Raw genomic sequence first — 22564 nt, 5'->3', positions numbered from 1 at the left:
AAAAAAAAAAAAAAAAAAGGCAGCAGAGAGTTGGTTTAGGGACTTTGGCTACTCTATAATGTTAGCATGGTTATTAAATATAGCATTCTGTGTTTTCCCCTCAGAAGACTCTGCTGATGCAGCTTGGCAGCAGTAGCTGGGGCGCTGTCCCTGTCAAGTTGGTCTCGGCACTGCCATGCAGTGCAGTCACCTCATAGTTGATTAGCCGCCCACCCTGAAAGAGCTGAGCTACTTTATTTGTTCCATGGCATGCAAATGAAGTCCGTTTCGAAGCTGTACCGTGTAGCAAAATCTCATGAATGTCAGAGAAAAGCAATAGTAGCAACCTCTGCTACTCTGGAGATTTCTTCATGTCATTTTAAGCAGCAATGGGGAGACCCCAGTTGGCAACAGGGCTCCAGAAATGCTTACATTTCAGGATAGTCATGAGAACTCTTTGCTCCGGACATAGTCTCCCATTTGCATACCAATGCTCCAGCCACTGTTCATAGCAGAGCCACTATTTCCCTTTTGTGTTCTTAATAGCTGCACAGACAGTATAAGAGTAAACAGTTAAAACATCTGGTTTTTTAATAAAAGTCAAGAGTGAACGGACCATCAGCAGACTGTACTCGTGGTCAAGATTCAATTCCATTCCATTCTTGGAAAGCATGAAGGGAATGCAAGCCTAGATCAATTGGAAACGTGTTTTTTTTTTCTTTTGTGCCATTTCACTGCCCCCACCATCATATATTCACACACAATAATAATGTTAAAAGAGATTATTTCAGTTCTATCAACTGGTTTGAGTATGTGAAGGAATTTCAATCACCTGTAGATATATAGTTAGAAAATATCGAGGACGGGACGGCCAGGGCTGTACAGAGAAACCCTGTCTTGAAAAAAAAAATTTTTTTAAATGTTTTTTCTCCTGTAATCTCAGCACTTTGGGAGGCAGAGGCAGACGGATCTCTGTGAGTCTGAGGCCAGCCTGATCTACAAAGAGAGTTAGTTCCAGGACAGCCAAGGCTACACAAAGAAACCTTGTCTCAGAAAAAACAAAACACAAAAACGAACCAAGCAAAACAAAGTTATAAATATGTTTTTGCTGGGCAGTGGTAACCTTTAATCCCACCACTCAAGGAGGCAGAGGCAGAGGCAGGGAGATCTCTGTAACTTTGGGGCCAGCCTGGTCTACAGTATGAGATCCAGGACAGCCAGAGAAACTTGTCTGTAAGCAACAACAAAATAAAAACAAAAGAAGGAAAAAAACATATTGGCCATTCTATCTATCTATCTATCTATCTATCTATCTATCTATCTATCTATCTATCTATCATCTATCTCTATCTACCTACCTACCTATCTATCTATTTGCCTGTTTATTAAGACAAGATCCCCCTATGTAGGCCAGGCTATCCCGAATTTCACTATGTAGAAAAGACTGGCTTCCAATTCTGCCTAACTGCCTCCCAACTGCTGGGGTTAAAGACACACACCAACATTCCCATTCTTTCAAGTAGATATTAGAACATTTGCCAGGATTTTCTTTTACATCCTAAAATCTGGGAAGTAGTATTAGTGTTTTAGAATGGTAAATGTAAATTATAACTGGTAAAGCACTCAAGCTGATATATAAGAGGAACATGATCATTGTCTCTACTCAGGCTATCCTTGATCTGATGGCTCTGTCAATTTACTGACAAATATCTTTAGGATCAATGTATCTTTTTTGTTTGTTTTGAGACGGGCTTTTTTCTGTACAGCTCTGCCTGTCCTTGACTCACTTTGTAGACCAAGCTGGCCATGAATTCACAGAGATCCACCTGCCTCAGCCTCCAAAGCGCTGGGATTACAGACATTTTTATTTTACAGCTTTATGTGTCTGTGTGTAAAGTGATGTAACAAACAGCTTTTTAAGCTGGTGTGAATAAGCACCTCAAATCCTAGGGCAAGTGTCTTCCCACTGAGAGTGTAAGAGAGGTTTTGTGTGTCTGTTTATTTACTTTAATTTTATATTCATTGGTGTTTTGCCTGCATGTATGTCTATGTGAAAAGTGTCAGATCTTGGAGTTACAGACAGTTGTGTGTTGCCTTGTGGGTGCCGGGATTTGAACCCGGGTTGTTTGAGCAATCTCTGCAGCCCCGTTTTGTGTATGTTTTAATGTGCTTATTTTTATTTGTATACCTGTGTGTGTTTTGTAACCCATGTGTATCTGCAGATCCACTACAACTGGGAGTAACAGCTGCGAGTTTCCATATAGGTGCTGGGAACTGAACCGACGTACTCTGGGAGAGGAACCAGTGCGCTTAACCTCCACGGCCCGCTCCAAGGGAACTTTTGTTTTGGTTCTTCGAAACAGGGTTTCTCTGTTTAACAGTTCTGCCTGTCCTGGAACTATCTTTGTAGACCAGGGTGGCCTTGAACGCACAAAGATTCGTCTGCTGGTGCCTCCAGAGTGCTGGGATTAAAGGCGAGCACCGCCATGCCTGGCCCACGGGAAGTTTTTAAGTGTAGCCAGTTCTTCTAGAAGTACCTATTTCTTCCACATACAAAGCAGATTCAAATTCTGGAATCTGGAAAGCACTTCTCTAGACGTTCTCCCCATTTTGCATATGCCAGTATATCCAGGCAGGGAAGACACAAGCTGAAATGCCCAGTGCCAGGACCCTACAGCCCTCCAATCCCGTTAGAGGTGAAGCTGAACTTTATAGGTACCATCGGCCTTAGCGCATTTGCAATGGTCCTAGTGCGCATGTTCCCGCGCAGGCGCAGTGTGCAGCCCCTAGCTTCCGGGCGTCTCATGGGTATAAATATGGCCGCCTCGGCAGGGCTCGGTCTTTTAACACTGCGTCTCTGCGGTTACTCGGATTTGGTGAGTCGTCTTACATCTACCAACTCTGTTGTTCTGGGTTTGCCCTCGCCGTCCGGCACCCGGCTTTAAGTGGAAGTCACGTCGGGGCCGGACCCCGCGTGGGAAGCCGGGGTTAAGTCGCCTGGTATGGCTTGGCCCGTTCCACATGTGCCTTCCAATCCAGCAAGGGCTATTTTCTCGGAATCCCAAAGATAGCGGAGTTATGCCGGGAAACCTCACGAGAATGCCTACGCGCATTCGTGATGCTTAAGAGAAAAGGCTCTTTTGTTCTCGGCAAATCTGCTGTTCAGAGAGCCGCTTTTAACGTAAATAATGAATTCACAATTTTGGCGGGGAGGGGACGTACTGTGTTTGCTTTGAAGGTACTTCTGGCCGCCGTGGTGGTGGCTCAGGTCTAGTTCCAGCAGTCAGGCATTTCTTCGAGCTGGAGGTTTGGCAAGGATGTGTGGTGAGATTTGTCAAATGAAAGTCTTTTACTGTGACTATCCAACGTGGATAACCCGGGAGGTCACTCTCCCCGGGCTCTGTCCTAGTGGCGTACGGGAGCATAGGGCTTCGCCCGGTGATGTATAGTCCCTTTCCACAACGTTGGAGATGAAGCTGGGCTTTCAGTCCGCGCCTGCATATTCCTACAGCTTCTCAGAGTCCTGTGGACAGTGACTGAGGGGACAAACCATGCAGGAAACAGGCTTAAATCACACCGTCTGAGGATGAGGCTGCGTTCTATTAAGAGTTTCACTTACTGATGAAATGCATTGTTTTGCAGAACTGATCGGTAATTGCAAGTGACTCCTTGATTGAGGTGAGTTTACTCTGAAAGGCTATTATATGTCTGTTATTAATGGTTAGAGACTAGTGGGACTTGTCTTCAGTACTGGGTGAAGTTGAAAAATCGTTTGGGCCCTAACCAGAGACTCCAACGTGGATAACCCGGGAGGTCACTCTCCCCGGGCTCTGTCCTAGTGGCGTACGGGAGCATAGGGCTTCGCCCGGTGATGTACAGTCCCTTTCCACAACGTTGAAGATGAAGCTGGGCTTTCAGTCCGCGCCTGCATATTCCTACAGCTTCTCAGAGTCCTGTGGACGGTGACTGAGGAGACAAACCATGCAGGAAACATAACGTCTGAGCTGCTAAGGCTTTTGGCGTGCCATCCTCGGGAACCTAATGATTGGTGCTTTTTTTGTTGTTCAGGAAAGAAGAGGATTTGCTACAACCACCTCCTGAAGGTTAACATGGTTTTTGGGGCCTTTTAACTATTGAGATTGGTAAAGCTCTGTGTGTATTAGGGGTTTAGCTGAGGATCTTGGTGTCTATGTTCTATGGGATGTGTGAGGACCTGTGTTATCTCTCCAGGATCATGACTTGTGCTTGTTCATGTCCATATTCACTGTAAGATCACACCATAGGTTCAAGACCACACTGGGTTATAGAATTCATTTGTATTTTAAATAAATGTTTGTAATATACCTGACAAATCTGATTAAAGTGGACTTTTGAATGTGCTTGCCTTCTGGTTTGGTGTGTCTAGAGTGCTTGCATGTAAGAGACTGCAGATGGTTTCACAGCAAGTGTGGGATTAATGCACCCAAAGGCTGAGATTGAGTTCCATCCTTTGCCATGGTGGTGATGGTGTTTTGATAGGTCTCAGGTGTGGAGGTGCTGGTCAAATGAGTAAGCACTGCTAACTGCACAGGCCTACAACTGGTGGCTTTATGATGTGGGGGATGGGTCCCTAGGTCACAATGGGAAGCCCTGATGACCAGTGCTGGTTGCGCTTTGGGGTAATCAATGCTCTGAATGATGGGGGGATAGGGAGTCACCTAGAAGGTAGGCCTTAAAGATTCTGGTGCATTTCCCTGGGGCAGGGGAATGTTGGCATTCATGAGGTGCTTGTGTGGCCAACGCCCTAGAAGCCTGTACCATGGTCCAATTCATCTGCCCTTAGTTTTCCTGTAGTGGGGCCTAGATGCAAAGTGTGTGCCTTGGCTTCCAGATTCAGTAGAAGATAACTGCTATATCATTTATACACATAGCCAGGTTTGTTTCCCCACCCCCCAAGACAGGGTTTCTCTATAGCCTTGGCTGTCTTGTGCTTTGTAGACTAGTGATTTGCCTGCCTCTGCCTCCCAAGTGCTGGCATTAATTACAGGTGTTTTCTGGGCTAGGCTTATAGCTCAGTCCTTACCTAGCATGTGTGAGCCCCTAAATTCAACTTCTAACAGGTGGTGCACTGAAGGCAGGGGCAGGTGTCTTCAAGGCCATTCAGTGCTAGACAGTGAGGCCCTGTCTGAAAACCAACTTCAGAACCAGCGCACTGCATATGTACCAGGCCAGCCTGGTTGGTCTTCATACACTATCTTGGTTTTTTCTGAGAAGGGTTTCTCTGTAGTCCTGGCTGTCCTGGAACTTACTCTGTTTATACTGGGCTGACTCAAACTTGCCTCTGTCTCAATGCTGCAATTAAAGTTCCAGTTACAGACTAGGTCTTAATTTGATAATGTGGCTGGAGATATGGTCCAATGGTTAGAGCACCTGATACATAGTCAGCTGTGACCAGACCCTAGCACCCATGCAGCATCCTGGACTTTGATGAACACAGGCATGTTACTAGATAAAATTCACACTCAAGTATTACACAAGATGGCCAGTGCCTAGGGATTAGCTCAAAGCAGAGTACTTGGCTGGCAAGTGGGAGGCTCAATATTGAAATAAGTGATAGTTCAATTTTGGACAGAAACCAGGTCCCAAACCCCACTAGGATGGCTAACTGTCCTAGTGCTGGGATTAAAGGTGTACCACTAACACAAACCCTCCTTTTTGCAATGTTAATTTTATATTTTAATATGCATTGGTGTTTAGTTTGCATTTATGTCCCTGACACTTTCAGGTTCCCTGGAACTAAGAGTTGCAGCTGTGAACTGCCATGTGGGTGGTGCTGGGGATTGAAACAGGGTTTCTCTAGCTCTTGCTGTCCTGGACTCATGTAGACCAGGCTGGCTTCTGCCTCCCAAGTGCTGGGATTAAAGGTGTGGGGGCTGCCAACCACCCAGAGCAGCCAGTGCTCTTAAAGGCTGAGCCATGTCTTCAGCACCTTATTCATTTTTTGTATTAATGTTGCCTGCATATATTATGTACCATATGCGTAGAGATCTGAAGAGGCCATGGGGTCCCCTGGAATTGGTGTTTTATAGTTACAGGTTATGAGCCATGATGTAGGTGCTAGGGATTCAAGGTTCTCTGCAAGAATAACTATATTCTGAGACAAGTTTCTCTGACCTTGGCTAGCCTGGAACTTGGAGATCTGCCTGCCTCTGCCTCCTGAGGCATGCCACCACCCCTGTTTGAGAACAATTTAAATCTACCTCAGGTAGAAACAAATGACCTAATGCACACAAGCAAGTTTTATATCTAAATGGGATGAGAGTTTAGTGGTTAAGAGTCATACTGCTCTTCCAGAGGGCTGGAGTTTGGGTCTTGGGACGCGCATCCAGTACCTACCAAAACGGCTCTGGGGCTTCCAGCGCCCTCTCTGCAGGCACTGTACTTCCGTGAACAGACAAGACACAGTTAAATGGCTCGGCTTTTAAGAGTATTAGCTACTTTTCCAGAGGCCCTGAGTTCAACTCAGCCACCACATGGTAGCACACAACCATCTATAATGAGATCTGATGTCCTCTTCCAGCATATAGGCACACATATAGATACATCACTCATACATAAAACAGATACATTTAAAAATTTATTTTGAAGGGCACAGTCTTTGTGGCACAGCCCTGTAATCCTAACGCTAGGAGGCAGAAGCAGTTGGATTAGGAGTTTAAAGACAGCCTGAGGGAGTTGGGGATTTAGCTCAGTGGTAGAATGCTGCAAGGCCCTGGGTTAGGTCCTCAGCTGGGGGGGGAGGGGGGGTACAGCCCGAGGCTTTCCCAAAACCAAACAAATGTTTTTAGGAGTTAAGATAAATGATGGTTTTTCTGTAATTACATTAAGCCATGTGAATGAGTAAGATCTTGGAGAAAGACAGCAGAGAGATCAGAGTTTCCAGGGTGAAGCTTGGAGAAACTTCAGTTTATCTTCAAGGAGAGGAGGTCACGATGGAGGCAGAGGTCAACCTGAAAAGGTAAGACAGAACTAGGGGATTGCTTTGCTTTGTGGCTGGCACTACATAACAGGGGAAATGAAATCGGACATGGCTCAGTTGGTAAAGGTGCCTGCTGCCAAGCTTGAAGACTTGAATTTGCTCTCTGGACCCACATAGTGGAAAGACAGAACGTACTCCTGGAAGTTGCCCTCTGAGCTCCACAAGCACGCTAGCATGAACATGTACACCTACAAATATGTGAAATATCTTGTCAGGTGAGTGTATAATGGTAGGCGAAGCTGTGTGTGGTGATGGTCCCCTCCCCCAGTTGTGAATCCCACTTTTGCTGACACACAGGCCAGTGTGCCAGCCCTTGCTCTTTAATAAATAACTGGGTACGATGGTGCAAACATGTTTCCTGCTCTATGGAGGCATAGGCAGGCAGATCTCATAGTGAAACCCTGTCTCAAAAATAAAAAAGTAAAACATGGGTGTGGTGGTGCATGCCTTTAATCCCAGCACTCTGGGCAGACAGATCTCTGTGACCAGGCCAGCCTGGTCTACAAAGTGAGTCCAGAGCAGCCAAGGCTCCATAGAGAAAGCCCTGCCTTAAAATGCATAAATAAATAAATGAATGAATGAATAAAAGGCTGAAAATTTCTAAGCCCTGTCTTAAAAATAAATAAGTAAATAAATAAATAGAAGGCTAAAAATTTCTCTTTAGGATGACTTTTGGAGTCAGAATTAATGTGTAGAGATGACTTGTGCAGCGGTCACTGCCCTCAGATATGAAGACCATACACAATCAAATGTTCTTTTGGGCCGATGTTAGTAGGAGAGGACATTTTTCAGAGCCCACTGTAAGCTCCCAACTAAAACAGTGCCCAGCCCAGCCCTGAGTCATCTTTTTCCTTACCAACCTTCTCCCTCCTTCCCTTTATGGTCTTGTAGTTGCACTTTGAACTTCACACTTAGGCAAAACACTCAGCTACATCCATAGTGAGCTACGTTCATAGTGCCTCTCTTACTTTTTTTTTTTTCCTTTCTGAGATAGAATCTCACTGTGTATCCCACCTAGCTTTGAACTCGTGTCCCTCCTCTCTTGGCCTGTATAGGCAATAGTTGGACTTTTCAGCCTTCTGCATGGACACTTCGAGAACAAGAACCTTCAGCCCTGTTCTGCTCCGTTCAGATCTCACGCGCCAGATTTTCTTAACACAAACTAGTATTCCAGCCGTTTCTCAAGCAGGTTGTCTGCTCACTTGGCCCACGCTGGGAATTGCCAAGTACAGAAGCGCTGTAGTGCCACCCAGGAGCAGCCGCTCGCGCTTCCCGCGCTGGCCGCCAGGGGCCGCCCGGCTCTGCGTTTTCTCCTGTGGTCAGGGTCGGGGCCAGAGGCCCGCAGAGCGCATGCTCAGGGCACTTCGCCGCCGGCCGCCGAGCACCGGAGTTGCTTGTAGCCGCCCAGCGCCGAGGTAGGTCGTGCTCCGGTTCGCGCGGAACTCGGGGGACGGGGCGCCGGGAGGCGCTCGGGGCCGCGTTGGGCCGAGCTCGCCGCCCGCGGGGCGGGCTGCACGTGAAGCGGCGGCCCTGTGGGCGCGAGCTCCGGCCGCGTGGGCCCCGCCTCGCCCGCGCATGGGCCGCGCAGCCCCTCGGCCGCCGCGCTCGTCCCGTGCGCGCGCCCCGCCACGCGGCGGGAGATTCAAACGGCTGGCGGCCCCGGGGCGCGGGCCGGTGAGCGCGGCGCCCGCCGGCGGGGAGGGCACGGCGGCGGCCCGACAGTCGCCCGCGCCTAACTCCCGTCAGCCCCGTGTCATCCGGTCGGTCGGTTGCTGCCTGCCTGACGGCTCCTTGCTGCTTCTGAGCCGCCGGGGAACAATGGTGACAAAGGCGGGCCTCGGTGCCCTTTGCGGAGCGCCGGGGCTCCCTGACGATGGGTCCTCCGAGACCAGCAAAGTGTGCCCGTGGAGGCCGGGCATTGCTGCCGCCAAGGGTTTGGTTCATCGGAAACTAAGTCCTCCGACCACGTGTGCCCTGGCAGAAGTTGAGGGTATGAAACAGACCGGGAAACATCAGCGGAAGCCGTAACCGGGCTTTGGTAGGTTGGGGATAGCTCTCCAGGTGAGGGGAGGCCTCGCGACTTTGGGTGATGAGGTTGTAATAGCAGGGTACTCCAGACATGGGGGACAGCACATGCAACTGCTAGCGTGTTTGGGGGTCACAGACATCAGTGGTGTGTGGAGCTTGTGGGAACGGTTTGAGTGGGTGCAGAGGACGCAGAAGGCTGCTTCACCCAAGAACAGCACCCTAATGGAGCTCAGAAAAGATGAGTTAGAAGTGATTCACCGGGTTCTGGGTTGCAGACAACTAAAAACAGGAGCCTGGATCGGGGCCCGCTAGATCCTCTTAAACCTTAGTTTCATCACTATAAAGTGAAGGTAATGCGTCCTATAATCTGCACAAAGGCAGTGAGTGGCTCTGATCTGCTAGAAGCTATGGCTCCTGTCCCTAGTTAAAAATTGACAGAGAGCCCCAAGCAGTACCACACACTTGCTGGACCTGGCTGAGGGACTTGCTGCGAGGTGTGTTAGCTCACTTCCTGGCAGCTCACAGGAACAGCCTCCACAGGCCTTCCCTTTTCTGCTGGTAACCTTTCCCATACCTTTTCCTGGTGTGGGGACAGGCCTTGACCCTTAAGAGGGTCACACACCATAGGTGCTTATTAATGGACTTTGACTCTTCTGGTTTTTACTTCTGAGTCTTGCCCACTCTTCCAGTTTTTAAACTTCTTGAAGATGGATCCTGGGGAGTGGAAGTGGGAATGCAAATATGGTGACAGATAACAAGTCTCTTTGGTTTTGGGTGTGTGTGTGTGTGTGTGTTTTGCCTGCTATGTATGTGTACCGAATGCATGCAGTGGCCCAAGGAGGCCAGAGAAGAGGGCATTGGATCCCCTGGAACTAGAGTTCCAGGTGATTGGGAGCAGCCCGTGGGTTCTGGGAAACTTGGATCCCTGAAAAGAGCAGCCAGTGCTGATCCATTTCTTCAGCCTTGGCTTATATGTTTGGTGAAACAGGGTAGGTATCACTATGTAGGCCAGGCCTGGCCTAGAATTGTGGCAGTCACAAATCCTGCCTCTGTCCACCATGCCCAGCTAGGCCCACCTTTGGGAGCTGCCCTTCCCCTGCCTTGCTTCTGGGTTTGCATACTGCTAAGTGCAGCAACTAGAGTTACGCCGGTAAGGATGAAGAGTGTGTGGCTCAGAAACAACTGGGGTATCAGGATTATTCCCCTCATCCGAGGACTCCAGACCCTTTGGGTATGGCGACAGCCCGCCCAGCAGGTCCCAGTGCCATCTTCTCCCTCCCTTGGCTTCTGCTTTCTGCTCCTTGGATTTGGCCATACTCCTCAGGAATCACGAGAGACTTGCTTGGGCTACTTTAAATTCCCACTGGCTTAGAGTGTGCCTTTAGCTGACACTTGTGTGGTGATGGTAGGGCAGGGTCTCGCTCTGTAGGCTGGGTTGATGTTGGTCAGCTTCCTAGGTTCTGGGATTACAGATGTGTACCACCACAAACAGTATACTTTTTTCCTCTCAAAAAAATTTTTTTAGCGTGCCTGGGTTTTCTGCCTCTCGTTTGGTGTGTGAAAATGAGCAGGTACATTTACCTTCCTGGTTCCCCCAACCATGAAATAGGAGTGACTGTGTCTTCAGCTTTTCTGAAAGCTGAAGTTGGGTCGAGTTGTGTGTAGTGAACCTGTCTGACCTCGTGAGCGTGCATGAAGGATTGCACGTGCATGTGGAGGTCAGAGACATTGTCTATTGACTGCTCTGTGTTTTGAGACAGGGCATCTCAGGGAACCTGGAGCTTACCCGTTAGTGTCCACTGGCTAGCCAGTGACCCTCAGGGATCTGATCCCGCCTTCCCTGCACCAGGATTGTAGGCGTGTGCTTTGCACAGCAATCACATTGCTGACTGAAGAGTCATCTTCAAAACCCTTTGGTTTGGTTTCTGAGACAGGGTCTCATCTAGCCTAGGCTATCCTCAGCCTGGCTGTGTGGCTGAGGATGACCTTTAGCTCACAGATGCTTCTACCATAACTGACTTCAGCTTGTCTTGAACAGTAGTTTTATTTATTAAGGTTTTTTGTTTGTTTGTTTGTTTGTTTTGTTTTTGTGCAGCAAAGATTCAGGAGAGGCATTTCATGGGAGGGAATGATGTCTTTGGGAGGAAGGGAACACAGGATGGCCTTTTCTCTTCTTTTGTTTTTTGAGACAGGGTTTCTCTGTGTAGCCTTGGCTGTCCTGGACCCACTTTGTAGACCAGGCTGGCCTTGAACTCACAGAGATTGGCCTGCCTCTGCCTCCCAGAGCTCTGGGATCAAAGGTGTGCGCCACTACCCGGCAAGGGATGACTTGCTTTCTTCCTAAAATGTAAGCTCCATGAGCACAGGTGGCAAGTTAGCCACCTCCTCTGTCTTCGCAGAGCATCTTGGCCCCACCCCAGCACTCCGGACTGTCTGTGAGATTAGTCCACGTGTTACTGTTTAATACCTACTCTGTGCTAGTGGCATTCAGTCCAGATTTAGGTCCTCCCTGAGGACCTAAATAATAAGAGGTCATTATCATCTCTTATTTGAGGGGGGAGGGTTGTTTGTTTTCAAGACAGAGTTTCTCTGTGTAGCCCTAGCTGTCCTGGGCTTGCTTTATAGACCAGGCTGGCCTGGAACTCACAGAGAGCCACCTGCTGGGATTAAAGGCTGTGCCACCACACCCAGCCCTATCATCTCCTGTTTAGCAGATAAGGATTGTTACAGGTTGAGGAAACCAGAGCCCTGGAAGGTGAATCAAGTCCCCAGTGCTCCAGAGAGCAAGCATTTTCAGTGTAGGCAGAGGGGTCTTAAGCAAATAGAGGAAGAGAGAGGATCCCATTACAGGGAGAATGGAAGTTGTGCAAGTTCAGAGTAGCTGCCTCCTGACAGAACTGGGCCAGCTACAACTCACACAGGCTCTGCGGGATCCTGGGCCTATTTAAAATGCTTTGGTCTCCTTCCTCTGAGTCAGACGTCTCTAGCCATGTGTCTGTAGCTTCAGAGTTGACAGCTGGGAAGCCTGAGGCTTTTGGATCTCATAGGGGGTAGTGCTGATCAGATCTCCAGCAGACACTGAGAAGGGCCATTGCTCTTCTTTCCCTTGTTGCCTTGAGCAGAATTTCATCTCTGTCTGTCAGAAGAAGAACCGGTGAGCTTGCTTAGAATCCCAGTAGCTTTGTGTCTCAGTACCTGGGGAAAACCCTAACCACCACCCTACCACCTTAACTTACTGAGCAAGCCCCTACTATAGGACCATTTTTATTTATCTATTGAGACCAGATCTGCCTGCCTCTCCCTCCTATGTTGGCACTAAAGGTGAACACCTAGCCCAGCTTTAATTAAATCTTTTTTTCCTGTTATGGGATGAAATCCAGAGCCTCAGACCTGCTGGGCGAGCACTCTGCCAATGAGCCACACCCGAACATGGTGTGCCATCACAGTAGCAGATCATTTAATCCTGTCAGCCACTCCTGGAAGCACATACCTGTAAATTTAGCTCAGGAGGTGCAGGCAGGAAGATGAGTTCAAGGCCATCCTAAGCTGCATTGGTCCCTGTTTCAGAATAATAATAGTTAATAGTAATAAGCTATTAACTATTTTCCACTGCTTGGTTTGGGCTTGGGGTTTTGTATTGTGTGGTTTGCTGTGTTGCTTTGTTTTGAGACAGAGTCTCCCAGCCCTGCCTGTCCTGAAATTTACTAAGTAGGCCTGTCTCTGCTGCCTGAGTGAGCGCTGGGATTCAGGCATGCACCAATTGTTTTTGTTATTAAGTGTGTTTGAGACTGGCTGGCCTGGAACTCTGGGTGCTCCAGTGCTGGGGTCATGAGCAGACACCACACCTGGCTTCTCTCTGCTTTTCTTTTTCATAAAGAACATCTTTTTGTTCAATAGATTTAATCTCTACAAACATGTTTGACAGCTTTATACTGTCCTGTCACGGATGTTCTCCATGCATGTGTAGCCAGCCCACTAGTATTAAACTCCTCCCGACTCCACTGCCTAGTGCTGAGATTACAGGCATGTGCCACCAGCCCCAGTTTATTCAGTGCTGGGATTTGAACCGGGATTGGACTTGGGGCTTGGGCAGGCTCTCACCAGGCTGAGCAGCCCTTAGTCCACTAGTAAATTTTTTTTTAATTTCATGTAATGCGTATTGGTGTGACGGTGTCAGGTCTCCTTAAAACTGGAGTTACAGATAGTTGTGAGCCACCATGTGGGTGCTGGGAATCAAACCCGGGTCCTTTGGAAGAGCAGACAATGCTCTTAACTACTGAGCTATCTCTTCAGCCCCTAGTCCACTAGTATTAAGCACATGGTTTGCTCATTTTTCCCCCAGTTTTATCAATAGCAGAGAATATTTGTGAACTTGGCCATTACTCACCTATCACACAGTTCTGGGATAGATGCTAAGAGGTGTGACTGCTGTGTGACTTCTCTTCTTAAGGCCTTTGGTAAATATTCTCAGGAAGATGTTAATCTGACATGTAGTGTTTGCTGGGTGTTTCAGGACAGGAAGATGCCACCCAAGCGCATAGCTAAGAGAAGGTCACCCCCAGAAGATGCTCTCCCCAAAAGCAAGAAGGTGAAAGGTAAGCCAGCTGTGACCCCTTCGTGGCTGCGTGGTCTCTCAGAACAGTGAGGCGTCTGGGCCTGTGCTCCTTCCTCCCTGGCTTGAAGCTCGGGGTGGGGGCGGATTTAGCTGTCTGGGGACCCTGCTCAGCTGGAGTTTCCCTGCATCTCACCCAGTTCAACCCTTTAGCAGTCAGAAAAGAGGCCTAAGTCAAGGCTTATCAGAGAGCACTCAAAGCAGTGCTGGCACCACCAAGATCCTAGAACTTAACCCCAGGCAAATGTACAGTTGAGTCTGTCTACAATGCTTTGCTCTCCTCCCCTGACAATCAGAAACTTAAGTCCATTTGCTCCTAGCTGACAGCATGAAAGCCCGAGGCTTCAGAGGTGGGTTCAGATCCTAGCTCTGCCTCTTTCCCCATGTGTGACCACAGCCAAGTCACTTCATCTGCCTGAGGTTGAGCTTCCCTCGCCTGTCTGAGTGAGGCATTGAGGATTGGATGAGCTCATGTCCCAGCTTTATCTGAAGGACCTGTCCTGTAACTCTTCTCTCTCCCACCACCCCAGAGTATGGGGAGGACAAGAGACATGGCCCCCTAGCATGGGAGGGAGGAGCGTAGACGCATGCTCAGACAGTGTCTGTTTTTTGCAGGCCCTCGTAACCGCGGTCCTGCCACCCGCTCCTGCCAAGGTGCCCGTGGGCCAAGCCCAACTGACCAGAAAACCCAACCAGATGGCTCCCTGCCCAGTGCAGCCTCTGTGCAGCTGCAGTGGCCCTGGCAGCTGAGGCCACACCCTTGGGGAGGGCACTGGATGCCATTGACTGTGGAGGGCTGTGACAGGCTTTCACTGGCTACCAAAAGGCCTTGCACTACCCACTGGTTGGCCCACACCTCTCTGCAAATGCATCTGTGGGTTCTTACTGTGCCTTCCGTCCCTCTGAAGCTGTCACTATGCTGCCCATACTGGCAGAAGGGGTGGTCTGTTTTTCTCCTGTGTTCAGGGTTTGGAAATCACAGCCTGGGGGTGGAGTGGCATTCAGATGGAAACTGATAAATGTTCTAACCCAGGTAGTTGCCGTGAGTTCCAGTGCAAACTCTGCTAACTAACTTTATTACCTGGGAAGGTCACTGACATTCTGGAAGGCTCAGTTCTATGTGCTATAAAACAGTGTCTTCTATCCTGGAACACATAGAGAGTGGCTTGCCTCTGCTTCCAAGGGCTAGGATTAAAAGTGTGTGCCACCAGGCCTGGCAACATGCTCTTCTAAATATAGGAGGCCTGCAGAACCAGCTAGTGTTGGTAGAGTAAGCAGTTAGTGAAAGGTTGGCACTGTGGATTCACATCTGCAACCTGGAAACTATCTTGTATCCTCACTGCTCTCATACCCTGCCCACCAAGATCCATTTCACTATGTGGAGTGTCTCCTTGTTTCTCTGTGCTTGGGTTCTAATCCTCACCAAAAAAAAAAAAAAACAAAAAAAAAAAACCTATGAACGCACACCCTTATCATCCTCTTTTCACAGATTAGGAAACTTTAGGCCCACAAAAGTCTCATTTGTGGCCTGTTGTCAGAGCAAGGACTTCAGCTTCATCAGCATCCCAAAGCCCATGATGTGACCTCTGCTCTTTGCCCTCATCCTACACACTCAGGGACTATCTTCTCCACCCTTTAGTCTCACACAGGTCCCACAACACAGAACCAGGCTTGGTGTTGACACTGGGCCAGGGCGACGTGGGCCAGCTGGGGCTGGGTGAGAGTGTGCTGGAGAGGAAGAGGCCGACCTTGGTACCCCTTCTACAAGATGTTGTGCAGGCTGAGGCGGGGGGCATGCACACTGTGTGCCTGAGCCAAAGTGGCCAGGTAGGTCAAAGGGTTGGAGGTCGGGTTGGATAGGGCCTGGGTGCAAGGGTGTGGGACAGGACCTGGCTAGAGGAGCAAGAAGTGGCCTGATTAAGTAGGCCACAGGGTCAGACTTCGTGCTAATGGGACACTGTGGGCACAGGTCTACTCCTTCGGCTGCAATGATGAGGGTGCCCTGGGAAGGGACACATCAGTCGAGGGCTCAGAAATGGTCCCTGGGAAAGTGGAACTGCAAGAGAAGGTGATACAAGTGTCCGCAGGAGACAGTCACACAGCAGCCCTCACTGAAGATGGTCGTGTCTTCCTGTGGGGCTCTTTTCGGGTAAGACTGGGTCTGGAAAGTTATGTGCGGGCTGGCAGGCAGAATTAACTCGGGGTCCCCAAATGATCTGCTTTCCTGTCCTGCTGTGCTTGCTTATTGGTGGGAAGTAAAGATGGTAGGCATAGGGAGAGCCTAGATTCAAATCCCTGGCATCGTCATCGGGGCTGTCCACTCCGCGCTGCCTGCTTGAGTGTGATGAAGTGTGTGCCTGTGGAAGGGTGGCTCAAGTTTGCCTGTGGCTGCAGCTGTCCCTAGAAGCTGCTGCATCTGTTCATTCCCTGCCTCATTCTCTCTTTCCCCATCTCATTCATGACCCTGTTCTAGAGGCTTTGAGAGAAGGGTCTGTGGGGGTGGGGAGTGTCACTTGTTGGTCTTTCTAAGTCAGGGGAGTTTAGTTTCCCCACACACTAAGACAAGGTCTCGTGTATTTCAGGCTAGCCCCATACTGGCTATGATGTAGCTGAGGACAACTTTGAGCTTCTGATTCTCCCGCCTCTGTCTTCTGGGTGCTGGAATTGTTGGCTCCTATTCTTTTTGCTCTTTTTTTTTTTTTTAAAGATTTATTTATTTACCATGTATACAGTGTTCTGTACTGCATGTACACCTGCACACCAGAACTCATTATAGATGGTTGTGAGCCACCATGTGGTTGCTGGGAATTGAACTCAGGACCTCTGGAAGAACAGCCAGTGCTCTTAACCTCTGAGCCATCTCTCCAACCCCTCTTTTTGCTCTTTTGAGACAGGGTTTCTCTGTATAGCCTTGGCTGTCCTGGACTCGATGGACTCCCAATTCTTGTGCAGGGGCAGAGATCAAAACCAGGGCTTTGTAATGCTAAGCAAGACAAGTGTCAAGGGAGCCTCAATCCCAGTGTAGAGAACTAAGTTTCAGTATTGTAGCTAGAGAGATGCCTCAGTGATTAAGACCATGAATTGTACTTGGCAGAGGACTCAGGTTCCGTTTCCGACATCCACGTAGCAGCTCACCGCTGTTTATAACTCAGGTTCCAGGATATCAATGCCTTCTGGCCTTTTTGGCACCAGGCACATACATGGTGTATAGACATACATACATGCAAAACACCCATTCACATTAGAAGTAACTTTAAAAAAAATGGACTCTGAGTTTTTCCTTATTAAGGCTATTGCAAAAGCAATTGTTAATTTATTTCCTTCTTATTTTTGAGGTAGGGTCTCTCCGTGTAGTTCTGTCTGTCCTAGAGCTTACTTTGCAGAACAGGCTGGCCTCGACCTCAAGGAGATTCTCCTGCCTCTAGTATTAAAAGTGTATATCACTATGCTAGGCCCTCATCCTTCATCCTTTTTTTTTTTTTTTTTTTTTTTTTTTGAGATGGGTGTCTTGCTGTGTATCCCTAACTGGCTTGGAACTTACCATGTAGATGATGTTGACCTCAAATTCAAAGAGATCTTGAACTGGTTACTGCTAGGATCAAAGGATTTGCCAGGACACCTGTAGAGGCTAGTGTAAAAAAAATTATAGGGAAGTTTTTCTTTTGTTTGTTTTTTAATTTTTAAAGATTTATTTATTACTTATACAGTGTTCTGTCTGCATGCCTGAAAAGGGCACCAGATCTCATTATAGATGGTTATGGTCCACCATGTGGTTGCTGGGAATTGAACTCAGGACCTCTGGAAGAGTAGCCAGTGCTCTTAACCTTTGAGCCAGCTCTCCAGACCCTATGGAGAAGTTTTTAACACAAATGCTCAGACCATTGTGTTGCACCTCCATCTTCTTGCCATGCTGCTTCAACTATTAATTGACTTTTAGCCAGATATGTTTACCTACACTCACATCTGTCCCCTGGCTTACTTTAACACAGTTCCCAGATGTGGATGTTTTCATTCTTCAGTATTTCTTATGTGGCCAGGCCCCTGCTGCTGTCTCGCTGTCCATATCTGCTATCACTCACTACCTTTCACCAGGCAGCTGTCTTGATCCCTGCAAGCCTGGGCTGGGCTGTTACAGAGCAGCAGGACTGGCTGCTGAAGTCTCTGTCCCTCCCTTTAGGACAATAATGGTGTGATTGGGTTGTTGGAGCCAATGAAGAAGAGCATGGTGCCTGTTCAAGTGCAGCTGGACATGCCTGTAGTAAAGGTGGCCTCAGGTGAGTGCAGGCACGCTGTGGGCAGGAGCTGAGGCAGCTCAGCCATGGGTTTTACAGGCAAACCCTATATCTCCTGCTTTCTTCTTCATCTTCAGGGAACGACCACTTGGTGATGCTGACGGTTGATGGAGACCTCTATACTTTGGGTTGTGGAGAGCAGGGTCAGCTGGGCCGTGTCCCGGAGTTATTTGCCAATCGAGGTGGCCGTCGGGGCCTTGGTAAGTGGCGTTGGTACCTCCAGTGGGAAGATTTGGCAAATCATCCCCTGGCAAAGGTAAAAGGCAAGAGGGATTCTGTGTCCTGAGGCTAACATCCAGTGTGTTTGCATGTTGGTTGGCTATAAGTTACCTTCCATGGCGGCACACACCTTCAATCTTAGCAGGAGCATGTTGGTCTCTTGAGTGTGAGGATAGCCTGGTGTACAAAATGAGCGTACCAGGGGGCTGACTCCTTATCTCTAAATCCCCCTTCTCTTGCCCACCCCTATTGGTTAACTAAAAAGAGAAATGACTTAATCAGAAATATATCTGGCACAGGATATATTCCACTTAAACTTCTCTTTTCGTGGCTCTTAAAATTTTGAGCAGGGCATTTGAACTCAATCAGCTTAAGTTCCCTCTACTCTAACAAGCATGACCCTGCTTAGCCTCCTTTAGGGTTTGTAGAAGAGAAAATACCCTGTGTCTGTCACTGACCTTTTCTTCCTCTCTACTTACAGAGCGACTCCTGGTCCCCAAATGTGTGCTGCTGAAATCCAGGGAAAGCCGGGGCCGCGTGCGTTTCCAGGATGCCTTCTGTGGCGCCTATTTCACTTTCGCTATCTCTCGTGAGGGCCATGTGTATGGCTTTGGCCTCTCCAACTATCACCAGCTCGGTGAGTCCTGATCTGATCAGGCATGACTCAACAACCTTGATTCTTTTTATTTTGTGGGCTAACCTGACACTCAGAGCCATGGTATAGTATAAGGTGACACTCCTGGAGGTGGGTGGCCTTGCTGGGGACAACGCTGAGAAGGAGAGCTTCTGGAACACCTTTATCCTTGACAACAGGAACTCCAGGCACTGCATCTTGCTTCGTTCCTCAGAACTTGACATCCTTCAAGAATTCCACCAAGTCCTGGGTGGGCTTCTCTGGGGGCCAGCACCATACAATCTGCATGGATTCAGAAGGTAGGACTGCAAAGGCCTGCATCTAAGACACGGTAGGCCCTGGGTGGGCCAGACGTAGATTTGCATCCCTGAGAGTTGTCCTGGGGCTGCAGAGTACGAATGCGTGGGAGTTATGTAGACTTATCTTGTAGCTCCTGCTCCCAAAGGAAGAAAAGACCCTGTGGACCTTCTCACCACCAGAGAGTAGCAGCAAGCCTTTAAGAGCATGTGGGCTCACTTGGTGTGCCATTTGTTTTATTTGGAATATGCCCCCTGCTGATATTCTTCTCTCTCCCTCATCCCACAGGAAAAGCATACAGCCTGGGCCGGGCTGAGTATGGGCGGCTGGGCCTTGGCGAGGGAGCTGAGGAGAAGAGCATACCCACCCTCATTTCCAGGCTACCCGTCATCTCCTCAGTGGCCTGTGGGGCCTCTGTGGGGTATGCCGTGTCCAAGGATGGTAAGTGGGGCTCCTCAGACCTGGTATGGGAGTCATGATAACCAGCAAATTCTTAGCAAGTTGTGTCTGTCACGAAGAATTGAGATGCAGTGTTGGAGATGCCACTGCTTTGCCACTGACTGCCAGATGCTCTGAGGTGTTTTTACTGTTTTATGTTTTATAAAGGGTCTCACTCTGTAGACCAGGCTGACCTGGAACTCGTAGAGATCTGCCTGCCTCTGCCTTCTAAGTGCTGGAATCAAAGGTATGTGCCATCATGTTGGGCTCAAGAATGTTTTTTGTTTCTTAATATATGTCTTATGTTTTGCCTGCGTGTATGTACTAGTGCCCTCAGAGGCCAGAAGAGGGCATCAGGCCCTCCTGGGACTGGAGTTAGTGACCGTTGTGAGCTGTCCTGTGGGTCCTGGCTGGTCTAACAGAAGAGGGTGTGGACAAACAATGGCCAAAGCTGAGAGAGGGGTGCATAGCCAGGGAGCCTTGAGAATCCAGGCCAGCATAGGTGTTTGAGGACTTCCTTGAGAAATGGGGCTTGCACTGCACCCTTGAGGTTCAATCTTCTATGAAAACCAGAGGATAGGCTTACACTTTTAGTCCCAGTACTAAGGAGGCAGAGGTGGGCACATCTCTGTGAGTTGAAAGCCAGTTCCTTTTTTTTTTTTTGGTTTTTCAAGATAGGGTTTCTCTGTGTAGTGCTCACTGTCCTGGACTCTCTTGACCTTTGTGGCCTCTAACTCACAGAGATCTGCTTGTCTCTGTCTCCCTGAGTTCGGGGATTACAGGTGTGTCCCACCTCGCCCATCTTGAGGCCACCCAGGACTACATAATGAGACCTTATCAAAACAATAAAAGAACCACCAGAGGGTGGCATATGAAACCCAAAGGAGGGTCCTGACCAGTGTAGAAGGTGACTGGTTCCAAGAACAGGGATTCAGGATGTAGCCCCTGCCTGCTGAGCCTGGGAGCAGGGAGGATGCAGCTGAGGACTTAATCTCCCAGCTCTTCCAGGCTCCCTTGAACTCTTGGGCTCCAACCCTGCCAGGCTGCTATTGACAAAGACAGCTGCCTCTATTTCTGTTCCTTGCAGGTCGTGTTTTTGCCTGGGGCATGGGCACCAACTACCAGCTGGGCACTGGGCAGGATGAAGATGCCTGGAGCCCTGTGGAAATGACTGGCAAACAGTTAGAGAACCGTGTAGTCTTGACTGTGTCCAGCGGGGGCCAGCACACTGTCTTACTGGTTAAGGACAAGGAACAGAGCTGATGACGTCTTCATGGGCCTGGTTTCTGGCCCCCAACCCAGCTTCACAGAACAGGAAAAGAGCCAGCTACAGATTGCAGAAGGCCCCTCCCCAGCCCTGAGCAGCTGTCATCTCCTGTTGTTGCCCATCACCACAGCAGAATCCTTTTCTTCTGTTTCGTCCTCTTTTCTAGAATCATCTTGGTACTTACAGGATGCAGGGGGATGGGAAGGGAGTCTCAGAAAGATCTTTGCTTACCCTAGACTTATGTCATTAGACCTTTCCTCCCTTCACTACCCTGCCTCCTGTGGTCCTAGCTGGCCCTGGCTCATTGCCTACAAAACTCAAAACTTCCTGCCCTGAGGTTTTGGTGTCTGCGCTCTGAAAAGTTGGGGCTCCATCAAGCCCTACTTCCCATGTGCCATTCTTTCTGCTCCTAATAGTAATTTACCAGGAGACAGATGGTATAGTCATTAGATGCATTTTTCGTGGACCCATGCCTGGGCAGATCTGAACAAAGGCTTTACAAGGCTCTGGGTGACTAAGCCAAATATTTGGCTCTAAACAGGTGTCCATGGGCAAAAACAGTGACCCACTTGAAAAGAGCCAACTAGCTGTTCTCTGAAAAGCACAAAGCGCCCTGCTGTCCCTTGGGTGCCACCTGTGCATCCCCATCCAGTCAGCCTTTCTGCCACAGAGGACTGGAAAGCCATGCTGGGCTTGGCTGGGCAGTCAAGGCAGGGTTATGGGAAAGGGAAGTCGTGGGTTTTAGAACAGTGCTGAGGGAGGAATGGAGGGGAAGGCTTGGAGAGGCAGAGGCTGGTCCTGAGGAAAGGAAGTGTAGTGGCTAAGAGAATAGTTTTGATTTTTTAATTGTATAATATTTTAGAAGGGAGAGTGAAATCTTTTAACACTTTGAATAAATTTAGAGTTTTATAAAATGTGTTTGGTTTGTGCATGTTCCCTGGAGTTGTTCTGCTGTCTTTAAAGGAACCCTTGCCATATGTCGGGCATTATTAAGAGAGCAGGGTGAACATGCCCATGAGCCTGTTATGTAAAGGCTCTGCCCAGGACAGCAGATCCATAGTCTGGAGAAGACAAGGTATTTGGGTAGTTATACAATAGGATCCACTGCAGTTTCTTCATGACTGTGACACATGTAGACCAGGCTGGCCTCCAACTCACAGAGATCCACCTTCTGCCTCTGGCTCTGCCTCCCTGAGCGCTGGGATTAAAGGCGTGTGCCATGCCAAACTGGGATGGAATTTCTTAATCCCAAACCAAGTGTTTTTGTTTTTTGACAGGATCTTACTGTGTGTTCCTGGCTGGTCCAGAACTCACAAAAACCTACCTCTATTGCAAGGTTTGGATTAATGTTGTGCTACTACCACACCTGAGCCAAATTTCAGTTCTTAATTATAGCACATTTCTAGACGTTATTAGTGATTTGTCAGCATTTTTGACAGCTGGTGTTTTAAAAACTTATCCTTGGGTGTTATCTGACAAAACTTTTCCTGGGGAGATGCTATATACACATTTACTCACCCCAGGTAGGGAGCCCAGAGCAGACCAGATCATGGATACTACCAAAATCCACTTGGTGAACCAATGAATTTTATTGGGGTTACTTGCAGGTACAGAAATGAGTCACAACTTCATCATCAAAGCCAACCCCAGCATTGATGACAGCTCACAAAAGCTGGGAACCTGGAGCTCACTGCTCATTCTGCAGACAGCTGAAGTTGCAGAGAGCCTTTTCTAAGTGACCCTGGTCTCAGCTTTCAGGCAGCTTGGCTGGTGGTTTCTG

General features: G+C 48.7%; 1 protein-coding gene, 1 long non-coding RNA gene and 2 other non-coding genes across 7 annotated transcripts; all 4 read left to right on the top strand.

Annotated features, from left to right (window-relative positions):
- Positions 1-2788: 2788 nt before the first annotated feature.
- LOC129679801 (uncharacterized) lies at positions 2789-4358 on the top strand. Of its 2 annotated transcripts, XR_008720584.1 has the most exons (3): positions 2789-2855; positions 3622-3657; positions 4048-4358. It is a non-coding gene; the product is annotated as an uncharacterized LOC129679801 (long non-coding RNA). The 2 variants fall into 2 exon arrangements; XR_008720583.1 differs by lacking the exon at positions 2789-2855 and having other exon boundaries at positions 2866-3657.
- Positions 3342-3545, top strand: LOC129680023 (small nucleolar RNA SNORA73 family). Its single transcript, XR_008720620.1, has one exon. It is a non-coding gene; the product is annotated as a small nucleolar RNA SNORA73 family (small nucleolar RNA).
- On the top strand, positions 3772-3975 carry LOC129680022 (small nucleolar RNA SNORA73 family). Its single transcript, XR_008720619.1, has one exon. It is a non-coding gene; the product is annotated as a small nucleolar RNA SNORA73 family (small nucleolar RNA).
- Positions 4359-8349: 3991 nt separating the features above from the next.
- On the top strand, positions 8350-21702 carry Rcc1 (regulator of chromosome condensation 1). 3 transcript variants are annotated; one of them, XM_055611429.1, is made up of 11 exons: positions 8350-8412; positions 13539-13620; positions 14253-14291; positions 15277-15464; positions 15607-15786; positions 17815-17911; positions 18007-18129; positions 18630-18785; positions 18962-19081; positions 19368-19520; positions 20605-21702. In XM_055611429.1, the coding sequence occupies exons 2-11, from the start codon at positions 13548-13550 to the stop codon at positions 20778-20780; spliced, it is 1305 nt and encodes a 434-aa protein (XP_055467404.1). In that variant the 5' UTR covers positions 8350-8412; positions 13539-13547; the 3' UTR covers positions 20781-21702. The 3 variants fall into 3 exon arrangements, with proteins under 3 accessions (XP_055467404.1, XP_055467407.1, XP_055467405.1); XM_055611430.1 differs by lacking the exon at positions 8350-8412 and adding an exon at positions 8989-9035; XM_055611432.1 differs by lacking the exon at positions 14253-14291.
- The last annotated feature ends 862 nt before the right edge of the window (positions 21703-22564 follow it).

The sequence above is a fragment of the Psammomys obesus genome, unplaced genomic scaffold (assembly GCF_907164565.1).
Source record: "Psammomys obesus unplaced genomic scaffold, mPsaObe1.curated_primary_1811, whole genome shotgun sequence".
Lineage (NCBI taxonomy): Eukaryota > Metazoa > Chordata > Mammalia > Rodentia > Muridae > Psammomys > Psammomys obesus.
The sequence above is the reverse complement of the archived record's forward strand: the minus strand, read 5'-3'. Positions and strand labels throughout refer to the sequence as shown.

Excerpts from the sequence above, each read along its gene's own strand:
- Rcc1 (XM_055611429.1), top strand. The coding sequence starts at position 13,548 with ATGCCACCCAAGCGCATAGCTAAGAGAAGGTCACCCCCAGAAGATGCT. Across the intron at positions 15,465-15,606 it reads GCCTGAGCCAAAGTGGCCAG|GTCTACTCCTTCGGCTGCAA; the intron begins GTAGGTCAAAGG and ends CTGTGGGCACAG. Across the intron at positions 19,082-19,367 it reads AATCTGCATGGATTCAGAAG|GAAAAGCATACAGCCTGGGC; the intron begins GTAGGACTGCAA and ends CTCATCCCACAG.